Source organism: Capricornis sumatraensis, chromosome 5, assembly GCF_032405125.1.
Source record: "Capricornis sumatraensis isolate serow.1 chromosome 5, serow.2, whole genome shotgun sequence".
NCBI classification, from domain to species: domain Eukaryota; kingdom Metazoa; phylum Chordata; class Mammalia; order Artiodactyla; family Bovidae; genus Capricornis; species Capricornis sumatraensis.
The window spans coordinates 52,887,898-52,903,171 of NC_091073.1; the positions used below are offsets into that span (position 1 = coordinate 52,887,898).

The 15,274-nt window shown below is 41.1% G+C and overlaps 1 protein-coding gene across 1 annotated transcript in view; it reads left to right on the plus strand.

Annotated features, from left to right (window-relative positions):
- Nucleotides 1–1,423: 1,423 nt before the first annotated feature.
- The window catches only part of PIK3CG (phosphatidylinositol-4,5-bisphosphate 3-kinase catalytic subunit gamma), a 30,375-nt gene continuing 16,524 nt past the window's right edge, over nt 1,424–15,274 (plus strand). The window contains exons 1-8 of the mRNA XM_068973080.1: nt 1,424–3,418; nt 7,032–7,097; nt 7,209–7,434; nt 8,834–8,937; nt 11,338–11,484; nt 13,024–13,114; nt 14,029–14,159; nt 15,138–15,249. Of these exons, the coding sequence (XP_068829181.1) occupies nt 1,424–3,418; nt 7,032–7,097; nt 7,209–7,434; nt 8,834–8,937; nt 11,338–11,484; nt 13,024–13,114; nt 14,029–14,159; nt 15,138–15,249 (2,872 nt within the window). The remainder of the gene's footprint in view (nt 3,419–7,031; nt 7,098–7,208; nt 7,435–8,833; nt 8,938–11,337; nt 11,485–13,023; nt 13,115–14,028; nt 14,160–15,137; nt 15,250–15,274) is intronic.

Consider the following 15,274-nt stretch of genomic DNA (forward strand, 5'->3'; position numbering starts at 1 on the left):
GTCAAGATTTGAACAGAAGTTTGGATCTAGTTGCCTTTCTTACCTTTTAGTCAAACTCTTTTTGGTATATATCAAATATTCCACTGTTTCTTAAGGAAATAAATAATTACTTATATATTACACTAACATTAGTCCTTTTAGAATAATATTTTCTTAGACATTAATTTTTGTTTTACTAATTGATTCTTATTTAGAATAAGAACTACTAAGTAGTAAAATCAAAATACCTTATTTGTATTTCAATTTTAACATGTTAAGCATTTCAATCATTATTTGAAGAGTTTCACACTACAGTAAGTAACATTTATACTTAAATGCTTTGTGAAAGTAGGTCCTTATTAACTATTTGTGGAAATAGTGGATAAATTATTGAGAATATATTGGTGAATTCTAGTTATAGAGATGAAACTATCAGAGCAAAAAGAAGTTAAACAGTCAATAGGGGTCCCAAAGCAGGTCCTTCCTTCCAACCTGCAGGTTCTCCAGAGGTAGATGAGATGAACTGGTACAAAGGTAACACTACCTGAAAGTTCCTATTTGGAGAGTACAGCCCTGGGGACTGCCCTGAGAGATCGCCCTCATGGAGCAATGACAGCCAAGAAACTTACATACTTCCTGATTCACGTTATAAATATCTGCAAATGTTCTTAAGAGGAGCTTCACCAATTCTGATCTTTTTGAGTTTTATCAGTGAAATGACTACCTCTCCTCACTAGAAAGAAAAAAATGAAGAGAAAAAAAAAATAGACAGGAAGTTGACGAGGGCACAGATACCTGATCCAGACAGTTTGAAAAGGGATCATGAGGTAACTTGGATAAGGTGTCTGAGTCCCCCAGGAGACATGTGAGACTGAACAAAGAGGAAATAAGCCAAAGACCAGTTTTCAAAGGGAGTTGTTTCAGCATCTTACATGGCACCTTGTAAACTAGGACTTGATGTTCTAACTGGATTATTTGACTCATCCATGCATTTCAATATGCTTAAAACAATTAACACTTAGAGCCATTACAGTTCATCCGATAGCATGCTAGATCAGTGCTTGACCTCTCTCTTTTTTTAAATTAAAATTTCAAACATAACAGAAGTAGAGAGAGTAATCAATGAGTCCCCATCTACCCATGGCCCACATTCAGCAAGTTATTACCTTATTTAATGCTCCTGTCTACCCTCTGAAGTATTGCTAACACCATTTGATGGATAGGAAACAGGCTCAGAGATTATTTAAGCAGCTCCTCCCCCAGTTTCTAAGTGGTGGGGCCAGGATTCCTCGGCCCCTATTCCAAACCTCCTGTGTCCTCCTGCACACATCCCTGTCATTCGTCTACACCTTCTCCTTGCCAGCTCATGGGCCACCATAAAAGGCAAGCACCTTCCCTCTGAAGAGCCCTCTGTTCCTCTCTCTGCTCCCAGGTCACGTAGGGCATGGAGCTGGAGAACCATGAACAGCCTGTGGTGCTGAGAGAGGACAACTGCCGCAGGCGCCGGAGGATGAAGCCCCGCAGCACAGCGGCTAGCCTGTCCTCCATGGAGCTCATCCCCATTGAGTTCGTGCTGCCCACCAGCCAACGCAACACCAAGACCCCCGAAACGGCGCTGCTGCATGTGGCCGGCCACGGCAACGTGGAGCAGATGAAGGCCCAAGTGTGGCTGCGCGTGCTGGAGACCAGTGTGGCCGCCGACTTCTACCACCGGCTGGGCCCCGACCACTTCCTCCTGCTCTACCAGAAGAAAGGGCAGTGGTATGAGATCTATGACAAGTACCAGGTGGTGCAGACCCTGGACTGCCTGCACTACTGGAAGGTGCTGCACCGGAGCCCCGGGCAGATCCACCTGGTTCAGCGGCACTCGCCCTCAGAGGAGACGCTGGCCTTCCAGCGCCAGCTCACTGCCCTCATCGGCTACGATGTCACAGATGTCAGCAACGTGCACGACGACGAGCTGGAGTTCACACGCCGCCGCCTGGTCACCCCGCGTATGGCCGAGGTGGCTGGCCGTGACCCCAAGCTCTACGCCATGCACCCCTGGGTGACGTCTAAACCTCTCCCGGAGTACCTGCTGAAGAAGATCACCAACAACTGCGTCTTCATCATCATTCACCGCAGTACCACCAGCCAGACCATCAAGGTCTCGGCTGATGATACCCCGGGCACCATCCTCCAAAGCTTCTTTACCAAAATGGCCAAGAAGAAGTCCCTGATGGATATCCCCGAGAGCCAGAACGAACAGGACTTCGTGCTGCGTGTCTGCGGCCGCGATGAGTACCTGGTGGGCGAGACGCCCATCAAAAACTTTCAGTGGGTGCGGCAGTGCCTTAAGAATGGTGAAGAGATTCACCTGGTGCTTGACACTCCGCCAGACCCAGCCCTGGACGAGGTGAGGAAGGAAGAGTGGCCACTGGTGGATGACTGCACCGGAGTCACTGGGTACCATGAGCAGCTAACCATCCACGGGAAGGACCATGAGAGCGTGTTCACTGTGTCCCTGTGGGACTGTGACCGCAAGTTCAGGGTCAAGATCAGGGGCATCGATATCCCCGTGCTGCCCCGGAATGCAGATCTCACGGTTTTTGTGGAGGCAAACATCCAGTATGGGCAGCAAGTCCTTTGCCAAAGAAGAACCAGCCCCAAACCCTTCACGGAGGAGGTGCTCTGGAATGTGTGGCTTGAATTCAGTATCAAGATCAAAGACTTACCCAAAGGGGCTCTGCTCAACCTCCAGATCTACTGTGGCAAAGCGCCAGCTCTGTCTGGTAAGGCCTCTGCAGAGACTCCCAGTCCCGAGTCCAGAGGCAAAGCTCAGCTTCTCTACTACGTGAACTTGCTGCTCATCGACCACCGATTCCTCCTGCGCCACGGCGAGTATGTGCTCCACATGTGGCAGTTATCTGGGAAAGGGGAAGACCAAGGGAGCTTCAATGCAGACAAGCTCACGTCTGCCACCAACCCCGACAAGGAGAACTCAATGTCCATCTCCATTCTCCTGGACAACTACTGTCACCCCATAGCCTTGCCTAAGCATCAGCCCACCCCTGACCCGGAAGGGGACCGCGTACGAGCAGAAATGCCCAACCAACTTCGGAAGCAACTGGAGGCAATCATAGCTACTGATCCACTTAACCCTCTCACTGTGGAAGACAAAGAATTGCTTTGGCATTTCAGATATGAAAGCCTTAAGGATCCCAAAGCATACCCTAAGCTCTTTAGCTCAGTGAAATGGGGACAGCAAGAAATTGTGGCCAAAACATATCAATTGTTAGCCAGAAGGGAGGTCTGGGATCAAAGCGCTTTGGATGTTGGATTAACGATGCAACTCCTGGACTGCAACTTTTCGGATGAAAACGTAAGAGCCATTGCAGTTCAGAAACTGGAGAGCTTGGAAGACGATGACGTTCTGCATTACCTGCTCCAACTGGTCCAGGTAGGGGAGGCACTCATCGCAAGGAATTTATCTGCCTGTGCAGACAGGCACCATATTAAGCCATCTTCCAGTGCACATTGTCCAAAGAGAGTCAATGATCAGTCAAAGGAGATCTACTTTTTTACTACTCAAAGAGTAGTAAACGTTCCCTTTTACTTTTTTTTCTGTCTTTGAGGGCTTTCTGACCAGCATTTTGATGATATGAATAATTCCACCTTTTTAGGAGAACTGGCCCAGTGGGAATGAGAGTTTACTCTGTTAATGATAGACTTGACTTACTGAATGCTCTCTTACGCCAAAGCTCCAAGTGATCTATGTATTTTTCATGTATTATCATGTTTAACTCTCCCAACAATGTTGATAGCAGTCCAGTTAATATTTGCATTTTATATATAAGGAAACTGAGGCACTGAGAGTTTAAGTAATGTGCCCAAGGCCACATATTTTGAAAGACAAATTCAAACCCAGAGGTCCGGCGACAGGTCTGCTCTTTTTATTGCCTCCCAGTGTCTGCAAGTATGCATGATAGCATGTCCTAGAGAGAAAAGGTCATACTCTCTGCTCATGTTTGTCACAATTCATAGAGTAACATCTCAATTCTGGATGGGACCTTGAAAGCCCCTCTCTTTAGACACGTCTGGTACTCTGTTTCCACTCTTCTTCATATGCCTTTCCCTGTGTCCAGAGAGACTAAATCATTTGTTAAAGGTTTCCTTAGGAAGTTAGATAAAGGAGGACTGGTTCTCCTGCTCACTATAGTCATTCTCATAGGGTATTGTGCTGCTTGACGAGGAGGAGGGAAGACAGGAATTGGAAGAGAATTCTATTTTACAGAGCAGATGTGCTCATTCATTACTTCAACAACTCACACTGAGTGTTTCCCCTTTTCTGGTTACTGGATATAGAGAAGTGATCAAAACACAGCTGGACTCTGCCCTAATGTAGCCTGTAGTTCATGGAGAAAGACATCAAATGAGTATACATACAGGCAGATACTGAATAACCTACTGTGACAAATGCTTTGAGGAAAAGCTATAGAATGTTATGAGAAAATTGTCAGGGGTCCTGAGAACACTTAATTTACATTGAAGAAGCCAAGGACAATTCTGAGTAGGTGATGTTTTTCAGGCTAACTGTTGGACACCAAACTGTCTAATCATTATCTATATTTATAGGCAGTTTTCTGGAGTTTTCTGATGCAAATTTTGGATAGTCTAAACTTTGAATCTTCACCTTCCCATTACTCAGAGAGTTGAAATATAGTTGGCCTTTATCTTTATCTAATCAAATATAACCAAAGTTTTTCTCTGCCCATGAGTTCAGAGACTAGCCTAAACACTAATGAAAATTTAATAAAAATCAAAGTATCCTCAGTTTTATAGCTCTCCATAACAAAAAGAACATGAGGCAAATTTGCAGAGGATCTGTTTCAAATCCCAAGGCCATCATGAATTATTTTACATTGTCATTTTCACAAGTGAACTTTGCAGGCTTGGAAAATGAATAGTATTCTTCTTAGAAACATGTAAATAAAAGAGGTCAGTGATATTAACATTGAGTTTGTGGTCCTAAATTTGAAGAAGAGTAGTCATTTGCAGATATGGCCAAATGACTCATTCATTGCTGATTAAAATGGTCTCCTGATTGAGACCTGCATCATCTTTACAGAAGTGAAACATGAAGAAGGTCAAAAAGACTAACATTTGGGTTAAAAACTTAGTAACATTTCTGAAGTGACTACTGGTGGCTAAATAACTACATTCTCAGAATTAAGATCTTAACTACAGTCACAGCAGCACCAATTTGAGCATACATCATCTTTGAAAGCATGGGGATAATTGAAATATTATCAAGTCAGTATTGATCATTTCCAAACTGGAAAACCAAAGTAAGGATTAGAAATCATACCCAAAAGTTCCCAGGCCCTAAAACATAAAGTGAATGGAAATTTCTCCTCTTTCTTAGGGAAAAGGATAGACCATGTCTATTTATAAAGGAAATACTCCTGAGATATTGAATTTTAAACTTCTCTTTATGCTTATAAATCCCATCTATCCTGTAACTTTATATATGCACCTCTAATAATCAAACAGTATTTGTTAGTCTTCAGTTTAGTTCAGTTCAGTCTCTCACTCGTATCCGATTCTTTGTGACCCCATGAATCGCAGCACACCAGGCCTCCCTGTCCATCACCAACTCCCAGAGTTCACTCAGACTCACGTCCATCGAGTCCGTGATGCCATCCAGCCATCTCACCCTCTGTTGTCCCCTTCTCCTCTTGCCCTCAATCCCTCCCAGCATCAAAGTCTTTTCCAATGAGTCAACTCTTCGCATGAGGTGGCCAAAGTACTGGAGTTTCAGCTTTAGCATCATTCCTTCCAAAGAAATCCCGGGGCTGATCTTGTTTAGAATGTACTGGTTGGATCTCCTTGCAGTCCAAGGGACTCTCAAGAGTCTTCTCCAACACCACAGTTCAAAAGCATCAATTCTTCAGTACTCAGCCTTCTTCACAGTCCAACTCTCACATCCATACATGACTACTGGATAAACCATAGCCTTGACTAGACAGACCTTAGTCGTCTTACTGCATCTAAAATTACGATCTATTGCATACATGCAGAAAAGTACAGAAAATGATGTAATAAATATCCATGCACCCACTAGAATTTAATTATTTTTCAGGGTTTTTTGTTTATTTGTTTGGCCAAGTAGCATATGGGATCTTAGATCCCCCACTAAGGATGAACCCGTGACCTCTGAATTGGAAGCATAGAGTCGTAACCACTAGACCATCAGGGAAGCCCCTACATTTTATTTTTTAATTGCCCAGGCTACCCTGGGGAAGCAGTTGAGGTGGTGGTCGGGGGGCAGAGTTTGGGGCAGTCACCTACCTGGGCCCTACTTTTTTTTTAACTTTTGTTCTTTTCTTTTTCAGCCATAGGGCTGCCACCTATGTGAAAATCTCCATATTAGCCAAGTGATGCAAAAACTACTAAACACTGCTAAACCTGGGGAAGCAGATAAAACAAGAGATTTTCAGGCAAAAAACCCTATATACTGTGAATCGTAGAAGGGAGTGGTGATTAGTCTGTTGCAGTAAGAACCTGGGAGGCAGTTCACTGACTTGCTAGTGAGATGCCAAGCACATATCTTGAACAGAAGAGGAGCTACACAATTTTCAGGATCTTTATATCTAACAGATATTTTTCTCCCCAAGTGTACAATATCCCCACTGTCTATTTTCTTCCCAACAACCTTTCTTTCCTTCCACTTTTATAGATTTGTCTCCATCTTTCTCTTCTATCCTTCCAATAAAAATCAGGTAAGCCCTTCATGGGGACAAAAGCCCTCACCTCTTCATTTTTAAAGTTATCAAAAGCACATTATTGTGAGTCAAGAGTTCTGGCTTCTAATCTTGGTCCTTAAGCAAGTGGTTCACTCTGGCCCAAAGTGTCCTTGAAGAGCAAGGGCTGAACTTAAATGACTGGTCAGATTCTCATCCTCCTATCCACACAGACCCACTAAGGCAGAGACCAGTTTTTCCCCATCTCCTGTTTCCTGATTAACCAATGGAGAACACAGTCCTACCAATGCCAATGTGTTCTTTCCTTAGGCTGTGAAATTCGAACCATACCATGACAGTGCCCTTGCCAGATTTCTGCTGAAGCGTGGTTTAAGAGTAAGTACTTCCATTTTGATAAGAGCATGACCTTTAAATGGTTATCAAGAATTGACTGATAATCTGGAGCATTAGTCATAATAATTTTAACCTTCTTGTTTCCACCCTCAGAACAAAAGAATTGGTCACTTCTTGTTTTGGTTCTTGAGAAGTGAGATTGCCCAGTCGAGACACTATCAGCAGAGGTTTGCAGTGATTCTGGAGGCCTACCTGAGGGGCTGTGGCACGGCCATGCTACGGGACTTCACTCAACAAGTCCAAGTAATTGACATGTTACAAAAAGTCACCATTGATATTAAATCACTCTCTGCCGAAAAGTATGACGTCAGCTCCCAAGGTACGGGTGGCTTGATTTTCTTGGTGCTCTTTGCAAATGCCTTTGTCTCCAAATACCATCCCTGGGATCCTTCTTCCTTCTGGAGGGCAAGTCACACCTTCCTCAGGGTAGCCAAGAATATATTTTTAAATTTTCTGTCTTTCTTCAGTAAGCAAATTTCAAGTTCTCCCTTTATAAGTTAATAAGTTTTGAAACTACACTTATATTCTAATGATGAATGTATTATAATAGATGCTAAACTCTTTGAAAAGTTAAAACTGCATTAAGCAGATGTAAGATGCATTTTTAAAGGGCAACTGTGCACGCACACACTCACGAAGATTAGTTATTCCCAAATATTTACCCTTTCTACCCCATCTTTCAAAACATGCAGATAATTTTCAAATCTTCACTCTTTCAAAGTAATGAATTATTGAGAATTTTTTCAATTTTTTAATATATGTGTATATGCATACATCATATGTTGCAAGATGTGTGTATATTTATTTCTATATGTGCTTCTTATAAAATATATATATCACCTCCTTTATGTTCCAGTGTTGTCTTATCTCTAAGAAATTCCAAATGAATTACTCTTTATCTATATTCCCATTGGCTTTAGTTGATACTACATTAAATTAAAGCTATTAACACATTTTTCTGGTCTATTGAGCTGTATGAGCCATGAGCTAGGAATTATCTCTTATCATGCTTGTATACCTAGATTCAGCATTATAGCTCATAATGGACCCTCACTAACATACTCAGCCAATTTTAAGCTTTTGAATATTTCGATTTTCCATTTTTCCCTTTGATTCTTTTCTGATATACCAATAATGCTCTCTCCTAAAAATAATGGTGATAATAATCTTAACATTTTTGTCCTTGTAAGAAAGAAAGGGGAAAATTTGTACTAACCGCCAGTCTGTTACCCAGGCAGTGATTTTCCATTTATATATTTGCCTTTAGAATTTTGAGGCTGTCATATTTTTTCCATACAACCTAACTTCCTCTTTTGTAAAGAATTTACCAAATCCTAACCAAATTCCATTTAATATGGTCTTCAGATATGTGTCCTAAATCAGATGGCAGTTTAAAGTTTCACATGTTGGAAAGAAAGCTACAGTAATTCCCTAGCATTATTCATAAAGTGTCCTTCTGTGCCTGTCTGGGTATGCCATATATGTTCAGATACTTCTGTCCCCTGTTTTAATGTGCGTGCAGAGTTTATTGCTCTCAGTAAGCCTGTCACCCTGAAAGGTTAGTTCCTCAAGGACAGAAACCTACTCCCTCTTCTCCTATTCTTCACCTTACCAAATGTATAGAATGTTGTGAATATGTGTGACTTCAGGAAATGTTATAGGTGATATTGGTAATTTCTTGAACTCATATAACACTTGTGTGCTTTTGACAATTACAGTTATTTTCCAACTAAAGCAAAAGCTTGAAATCCTGCAGAATTTGAATCTCCCCCAAAGCTTTAGAGTTCCATATGACCCTGGACTGAAGGCAGGCGCACTGGTGGTAGGTATCGTCTTGATATGTCTTGACAATGTCTCTATCTGCTTCACCAGGCCTTAGTGGATGAAAGCTGACATTTACAGAGAGACAGGGAAGCTGGAAAGTCCCTGGATGGGCTTCTGTCAAGCCGTTCCTCAACTGCTAGATACTAAAAACCTCAGCACTGGGCAATCTCCCATCCATTTTAAGTCAGCTTTCTTGAGGAACCATTTGTATACAATAAAATGTATCCATTGCAAGTTTACAATTCAGTGAGCTTTACCAAATGTACACAACCACATAACCATCACCACCACTTCCAATTATTTTGGCCACCTGCTGTGAAGGGCTGACTTGTTAGAAAAGACCCTCATGCTGGGAAAGGTTGAAGGCAGGAGAAGAAGGGGATGACAGAAGATGAGATGGTTGGATGGCATCACTGACTCAATGGACATGAGTTTGAACAAGCTCTGGATATCGGTGAAGGACAGTGAAGCCTGGAATGCTGCCGTCCATGGGGTCGCGAAGAGTCGGACATGACTGAGTGACTGAGCTGAACTGAACCATCACAAAATCAAGACAAAGAATATTTTCATAGAAATTTGTAGAAAAAATTCTTTCGTATCCCTCTGTGATTAGTCTCCTTCTGTACTCCATCCTGGATAACAGATCTGTTTTCCATCATGAAATTTTGCCCCTTCTAGAATGTCACAAAGTGGAATCATACAATATGTACTTTTTCTTATAATCAATCTTTTAAATTTTAGCCATTCAAATGAGTATGAAGTAGTACTTCACTGTTATTTTTAGTTTCATTTAGTTTCATCATTTCCTAATGATGTTGAGCATCTTATCATGTGTTTATTTTTTTTAGAAGCTTCTTTTCATATCTTCCAATCATTTTTAATTTGGGCTACCGTTTTATTCTTATTTATGAGTTACTTATATATTCTGGATATAAATCCTTTATCAGGTATATAGTTTACAAATATTTTCTCCCAGTCTATGGATTACTCTTTCATTTTAATGTATTTCAAAGAGCAGAAGATTTTAATTCTGATTAAGTTCAATTTATCATTTTTTCTTTTATGGTTCACACATTTTGTGTCCTAAGAAATATTTGCTTCATCCAGTGATTTTCAACCAGGGGTGAACCCCCACCTCCTCCACCAAGGGACGTTTGGTAATGTCTGGAGACATTTTTGATTGTTCCAACTGGGACAATGCTACCAGCATCCACTGGGCAGAGACCAGAGATGCTGCTAAATATCCTACAATTCCCAGGACAGCCTCCCCCTTCCCCCCACAAACAAAACATTATCCAGTCCAAAATGTTAGTAGTGCCAAAGTGGAGAAACACCTCCTAATTCAATGTGACAAATTTTTTTCCTAAAGTTTTAATTCTCATATTTAAGCCTTTAATCCATGTTTAGTTTTATATACAATTAGCAGTAAGCTGGCCCTTTAGCAAAAGCACACACTACCTACTGTCCTTTTGAAGTTAGAAACTGGTACATGCTCAGTCACTTCAGTCCTATCTGACTCTTTGCCAGGCTCCTCTGTCCATGGGCTTTTCCTGGCAAGAATAGGGGAGTGGGTTGCCGTGCCCTCCTCCAAGGGGTCTTCCCCACCCAGGGGTCAAATCTGCATCTCCTGCACTGCAGGGGGATTCTTTACTGCTTAGCCGCTGGGGAAGCCCTAGAACTTGGTAGGGATAATGATATAGTAATACGGCTTCACATCATTTGCTTTTTTTTTAAGATCACATTTTTGATCCATAATGAATTCACTGTTGGCTAAAATTCCTAAGATTTTCTATTTGGAAAGAGTGGCTGCTAAATCACCTTTCTCCCACCTTGAATTCATTTCGATGTTATGTAGGGTTTTTTGGAGGGGAAAGGCATTGTGTAATATCTGAGTGCAAGAGTTTCATTTATTGCTGTTAAATTTCATCTTGTTAGATTTGGCCTAGAATTAGATTGCATCTAATTTTGCAACAACCATGCTTAGACACTATGGTAGCAACAGAACTCTTTTTTCAAATTAATTCTTAGAATGAGGCCAAATATATAAAAAAAATAACAGCAAAATTGCCCTGTGTTAGAGGGAACATAAAAGCGCAAGAGTCCTATGAGAGTGGAATATCAGAAGATAGGATATGCCATGCCTCTTAGGCCCTCCACAGATGCTTGGGTTTCCTGGGAACACACTTTGAGAACCACTGGTTTAAGCATTGTGAATTGCTTTCACTAGCATTTTTTGATTTGGTGAAAATGCCATGTGCATTTTTACCCAAATCACTAAAATCCTTCTCCAACTGAAAACTTTTTCCTAGGTGTTTATAGTGATGCTTTACAGGAAGATGTATGTCTCTACAATGTGTTTTCAGTTGTGCGTAGGAAACATGTGGCTGTTTTCTTACAGATTGAAAAATGTAAAGTGATGGCCTCTAAGAAAAAACCCCTGTGGCTTGAGTTTAAATGTGCTGACCCTACAGCTCTATCAAATGAAACAATTGGAATTATCTTTAAACACGGCGATGATCTACGCCAAGACATGCTTATTTTACAGGTATACTGCTGTTAAGGATTTTTTTTTTTCAGTTGTTCAAAAAAAGAAATCTGTACTACTTGTAAAAAAAAATACCTCCTACTGACCCTGTTCCAGTCTCCTATTTTGTATAATGAAGAGTGATCAAAGATAACATAATAGAGTTTTCACTGGGGGAGTATGGCCACAGACCATTAGATATGAATCTAGTCAGCCTCATGGTTCTATCCACTCCTGAAGAGATGCATATCCAGCATTCCCAAATAAGCTGAAACACATCCCTCACCTAACTTCTTTTCTATATACCCCATTCCTAGTGTGGTAACGTGGAATGGAAATACGTTGACCCCCAAGCATCCGCTTTATTCACATTCATTGACATTCATTGATTCATTCACATTCATTCATTACACACTCAATGGACATGAATTTGAGCAAACTCCAGGAGATGGTAAAGAATAGACAGACTAGCTGCAGTCCATGGGGTTCCAAAGAGCTGGACACGACTTAGCGACTGAACAACGAGCACCATACACTCACAGATGTCCTCCTTACATACGTCACCTTTGGTATATATCCACACACACAGATTCAGGTGAATGATCTGATAGGATGGAGGGAGAAGATGAATAGGGAGATGACTGGAGAATTCATGCAGTTGACATAACAAGATTGAACAGATTTTTAGCACAGAAGGTGGATGACAAAGGTATCAGTGTTGATCATTTTCATATTTTTGAACATACATTTTAGCTTTGCAGATTTGTAAAGTAATATATGCTTGTACCCTAGTTGTTCAATACTGTAGAAGTAACATAATTTCTAATATGTCATGTGATTTATTTGAAATAGGAAAGCCATGGTATCAAAAATATGGTACAAATACTTATTTACAAAACAGAAATAGACTCACAGACATAGAAAGCAAAACTATGGTTACCAAAGGGGAAAGGGTAACGGGGATAAGGTAGGAGTTGGGAATTAACAGATATACACTGTTACATATAAACTAGGTAAACAAGACCTACTGTATAGCACAGGGAACTCTACTCGCTAATCTTGTAATAACCTATAATGGAAAATAATCCGAAAAAGACTGGGAATAATAATCACACCCACACTGGAGGGTTAATGCAAAGGATTATGCATTGATGCAGCCTCAGTGAATGCCAGGTATCTTTATTGTCATCGTCACTGTGGCCCTGATTGAAGCCCAAGAGTGCCTTCTGGATAAAAATGTGTAAAGATGTTAGAATGGAACTTATATTCATTATGGCAAAATATACCTAACTAGGAATAATAGATGAATCATGGCTGAAACCTACCCCCAAAGAAATCCAACTTTCCTCTTTTCCAAAGTACACGCTCTGGAGCCAAAACTGAGGCTCCCAAGGAAGGGAAATGCTAGAGTACCAGGTTGACAAATAAAAGTACATTCATTACTTATATATTTCACATTCACTTCAATAGTTTGTGTTGCCAGAAGAGATTGTTGTCATTTCTAATGGAGAAGAGAAATAGACATCTGTAAGAGAAACGTTTTTGTGTTTTGATGCCCAGATTCTGCGAATCATGGAGTCCATTTGGGAGACTGAATCTTTGGACCTGTGCCTCCTGCCATATGGTTGTATTTCAACTGGTGACAAGATAGGTATGTGGGGGCCTTGGGAGATGAATATACTGCTCAGCTCATTTAAAAGGCCATCATCCCATGGGACATCCCTGGTGGTCCACTGGTTAAGACTCCCATTTTAAGGGGCATGAGTTCAATCTCTGGTTGGGAAACTAAGATTCTGCATACCACATGGTCCCCCCAGGATTTTTAAAGACCATCATCCCTTCAGTGTAGGCCTTTAATAAATGAAAAATTACAATCATAATCCATGTAAAAGGAAGATGTTCCAAGGCTAATGAATGTGACTCTCAGTTTAGTATGGACATGTTGAAAATACATGAATGCATGATTTAATTCCTTGTGACTATATATGGAAATGATTTTAACAAGAACTTGTTCCCTCCTCTAAACTTTCACTCTTTTCATTGCACAGTAAACTTCTCTCTCACAAAAAAACATTCAAAAGTAGATGGAAAGATCTGCCACTTGTTTTACGAGCCTGACTTCACATCATCAAAGCTATTATGTACTCTCCTCTTAGGTGCTTTTGTAGACATTCCACATTTTAATTTCAATTAAACAAATTTTTATTTCAATTTCCAATTTGAGAAGTAGAGAACAGCCTTCTCATTTGACTCTGGAATTTTAAAAAGAAAAAGGAACAGGTTGCCAAGTGAAGAAAGATGTGCTTGGCATATTAATGGTTTTGCTTATCAGAAACCAGCCCTTTCCTCTTTTCATTCATGGATACTGAAAGCAGGTCCCACACAACTTCCCTATCCGCCTGCTTTTCTTTCTCTTCCTCATAAGGAAACCACCAGCACGAACCTGGAAAATAACCTTCTGGTTGAGAAAGCTCTCTGCCCTCTACTGAACAAAGACACAGCCATTTCTCCTCTGGGTCCGGTGCTTGGCTCCAGTTCACATCAGATCTGTGCATCTTCCCACAGGAATGATTGAGATTGTAAAAGATGCTACAACGATCGCCAAAATTCAACAAAGCACAGTGGGCAACACGGGAGCCTTTAAAGATGAAGTGCTGAGTCACTGGCTCAAAGAAAAATGCCCTATTGAAGAAAAGGTGAGCTCCTGCTTCTCCCCACTCCAAAGGCTCCTGAGAAATTGTGAGACACAGCAGTCTAATGACATGTTTTCAAAGGCTCTGCATTGCCATGCCTCCTAACACACTGTGGAACACTTTCCTCCTGAGCTCATGGGGGTTTAAATGCTGGTGACATTGTAGATCTGTGCAAAACAGAGGTGCTCATTCAGACCTCACTGAGCATTTGCTTCTCTTTTGATTATCAGGCCTGCTTTGCATAAAATTTGGTTCTGGGACATAATTTGTTAGCATCTTTTCACACCATCTATTTTTGTCATTCAGCAGAAAAATTTAGTTACCACAGACAAACTCCTTCTGATCTGGAAACACTTCAGATCATAAAAAGTAATTTGCAATTTACCCCTGCACCCTAATCTAAATGATAAATTAGGGATGTTGAAAATGCTACTTCCATTACTCAGAAGTACATGTGTGAGTCCTTCACAAGCTGTGTGGTTAGGCTGCTTGGCTGCTTGTTAAAATTCTGCTGTACAGGATTAGCACTTCTCATTTGCATGGGTAGCCCCCTTTTGGGGGAGGGAATATAATTAGTAGCATTTATTAGTCTGTTATACGTGTGGATTTGTGAACCCATGCATACTTTAAGTGGTCACAAGCAAAACATATGTTCACCAACAAAGGAGGAATCATTATGGGGTCTGGATTGTTGCTGGCAAGTGATGCATGCAGAGGCAGTGAACCCTTTGATTATATTACTGTTGTCCTTTGACTATTGTTTCCTTCTCGTGCTGAGTCACTGTATCTTCACCTAGAATGTAAGGAGAGCAATGAAGAAAGTTGGCACCTCAAAGACGAAACTTTAATAAAACCAGGCACCACTGACTTGCTCCCTGTAAATGATTCCCAGAATGGCATCTTTTGGGGAGTCCTTTGTAATAGATTCATGCTGCTCTTTGCAGTAAGAATGCAACTAATATTCAGATGCATTTTAATTAGTTTCAGGCAGCAGTGGAGAGATTTGTTTATTCCTGTGCTGGCTACTGCGTGGCAACCTTTGTTCTTGGGATAGGCGACAGACACAATGACAATATTATGATCTCAGAGACAGGTGAGTTTTGTTTATTATAGAGAAA